Source organism: Arachis hypogaea, chromosome 2 (genome assembly GCF_003086295.3).
Source record: "Arachis hypogaea cultivar Tifrunner chromosome 2, arahy.Tifrunner.gnm2.J5K5, whole genome shotgun sequence".
NCBI lineage: Eukaryota > Viridiplantae > Streptophyta > Magnoliopsida > Fabales > Fabaceae > Arachis > Arachis hypogaea.
In genome coordinates, this window is record NC_092037.1 from 51929598 (window position 1) to 51932094 (window position 2497).

Consider the following 2497-nt stretch of genomic DNA (forward strand, 5'->3'; position numbering starts at 1 on the left):
TACATATATAATTCTGTATTTTTAATTAAATGAGTTAAATATTATAAAATAAAAATAAATACACAATTATGCTAAATTAAAAAATATTCTAGCAAAGCACAGTAAATACATTCTAAAGATTCACAAGCATTATAATGCTATAGTATATTAGTACATAAAACAATAGATCCAACTATCCAATTGAACAATCATTCAACAATAGAGAAAAAAATAAAACATGTCTAAAGTCTAAACTACTAATTTCCATGTATCAATGAATATAAAGAGGATTACAAATTAAGTCTAAAATTAAAATAAATAAAAGAAAAGAGAATAAACAAAGACCTTAGTACCCTGAGTACTAAGTTTCTATCAGTTGTGTGCCTGAAAATCATTTGAACATACCCCACAAAGAAAGAGGATTTTTTTTTGTTGGAGCCACTTATGTTGCCTGCTAGTGTCTTTACAAAGTGCTGAATAAATTCAGAGTGCCCTTCATAAGTGGCGGCAGTAATGAGATTACCATTTACCACTGTTGTTGCCATGGTGTCTGGTTCAACCCAATGAGCACCAGAGACAACCGGTGCTGGTTTAGCAGGAGAAAAAGCGGTAAACTTGTGATCTTTAACTACACCTGCAACCGCCAGAATCAACTGTCCGAGGCAAATGGAAGCAAGTGTTTTTCCAGAACTGAAAAACTTGATCACCAGTGCCACAAGAGGATCATGAGCAAGATACTCTGGCGCTCTTCCACCCAGTAACATCACCCTGTCATAGTTTGCAGCATCAATTGAAGTCTGGTGGGAAGAAATGCTTTTATTAGCAAACATAAGGACACACACACGTTCCACCCAATAACATCACATTGTCATAGTTTGCAGCATCAATTGAAGTCTGGTGGGAAGAAATGATTTTATTAGCAAACATAAGGACACTAACACGTGAAAGGAAAGGAGTTATGGGAGAAAAGATAAAGAACACTAGCTATTCTATTTAGGTGCAAAATCCTAGCTATTCATTAGATAATGGTTCTATGTCTGCATAACTTGATATGCTTAACCAATAATTTGGAATTAAGAAAACAATCATTTGAAAAGAGAAGTGTTAAGACCATACTCACTCACTTTTGCAGTTCATTCAGTATTGGAGAAAGGAAAGTAATCTGGATCTCAAATATATATGCCTTTGCCTCAGCCTCTTTCACGTTAAAAGCCTTAGTCAATTCTAAAATATCTCTAAATCACACAGATTAAGCATGAAAAAGGCAAGTATCAATAGATTATAAACCATGGCAATGTGTCAAAATATTGAATATCAAAAAGAAAATGAAATTCACAAGTTATAATGCAGTAAGGGCATAAAAAACAGCATTTTGAGTTGCATAGGTATTCTTTCAGTTTGCGTTACTCCCTCTATATATGTGTACCGCAAATTCCACTACATGCATATGAGAAATATATAATCCAAGTATGAAATGTCTCAAAAAGTTATTTATATTGAAAATTTGTCCAACATTGTTATTTATAATAATATTTATAACCATAATCATGTTAAATCGTCCAATGAACTCCCAGGACCACCCATAGAAAGAATTAGGACAACAGCAATAAAAGAAAATCCAATTTCCCTGACCAATTATACAACTAGGATATCTTTAGCAATAATCATATTGCACATCACTTGTAAATATCTAATAATATATTAACTGACTGAATGTTTTTTAAGTTGAATATGTAATTAAACTATACCAAATTAATTGAACACAAGAACTCACCTCAGCATAATCAATCTGTCCAGGAGAAACTGTTTGGTTACTTACTTCAATTGAGATCAAGTCCAGCATTGTTAAACTTAGTTTGCAGGGTGGTGAAGTTATCAAATGGAGCAGGAATATTTCTTGTGGCTTCTGACAAATTAGAAACTAAGCCATCCCTTTCTATTACAAGTTTCAATGAATATATCACAAGAACAAAACAAAATTAATTAAATTAGAATATACCTAAGTATCAATGGCAGAGTACCCTGGCTTTATCATCTTGGGTGCTAAAGAAATGCAAGAAATTGCAAGCAGCCTAAGGACCCATGCCTTTTGTTTCTGTTAGATCTTAAGGAATTAGAATCTATCTTATTCTTCTATATTCAAAAATAAAATATGAAAACATAAGATCATAGGATCATCCAAATAATAAGAAATTTGGTTCCTTTACCAGTATCCCATGGTTGGACAAGAACCGGTCTAGATAGTTGATAGAAAGGTAAGAAACAAGTGGATCCAAGCTGCAAGAAAACTGAAAAAGAAAAAATAAAATAATTAAAAAGGGAAGCAACCCAATATTTGATGAGTTTAAAAATGTGATCTTTTCACAAAAGGGACCTTGGAGATTAGAGAAATGAGTTCCCTTCTAATAGAGATGTTAAAGTTTGAAGCTTTGAGAGAGTGAAAGTAAGTGTGAGATGGAGTGTGTTAAGATTCAATGTGGAATAGTATCATCTATTACACAATTTCCTCTTAAGCAAA

General features: G+C 32.7%; 1 protein-coding gene across 1 annotated transcript; it reads right to left on the reverse strand.

Annotated features, from left to right (window-relative positions):
* Nucleotides 1-269: 269 nt before the first annotated feature.
* Nucleotides 270-1822, reverse strand: LOC140176985 (protein DJ-1 homolog D-like). The gene is made up of 3 exons (XM_072208898.1): nucleotides 1754-1822; nucleotides 385-776; nucleotides 270-282 (listed from the first exon to the last, which is right to left on the reverse strand). Exons 1-3 carry the CDS (start codon nucleotides 1820-1822, stop codon nucleotides 270-272), a joined length of 474 nt encoding a protein of 157 aa, XP_072064999.1.
* Between the last annotated feature and the right edge of the window lie 675 nt (nucleotides 1823-2497).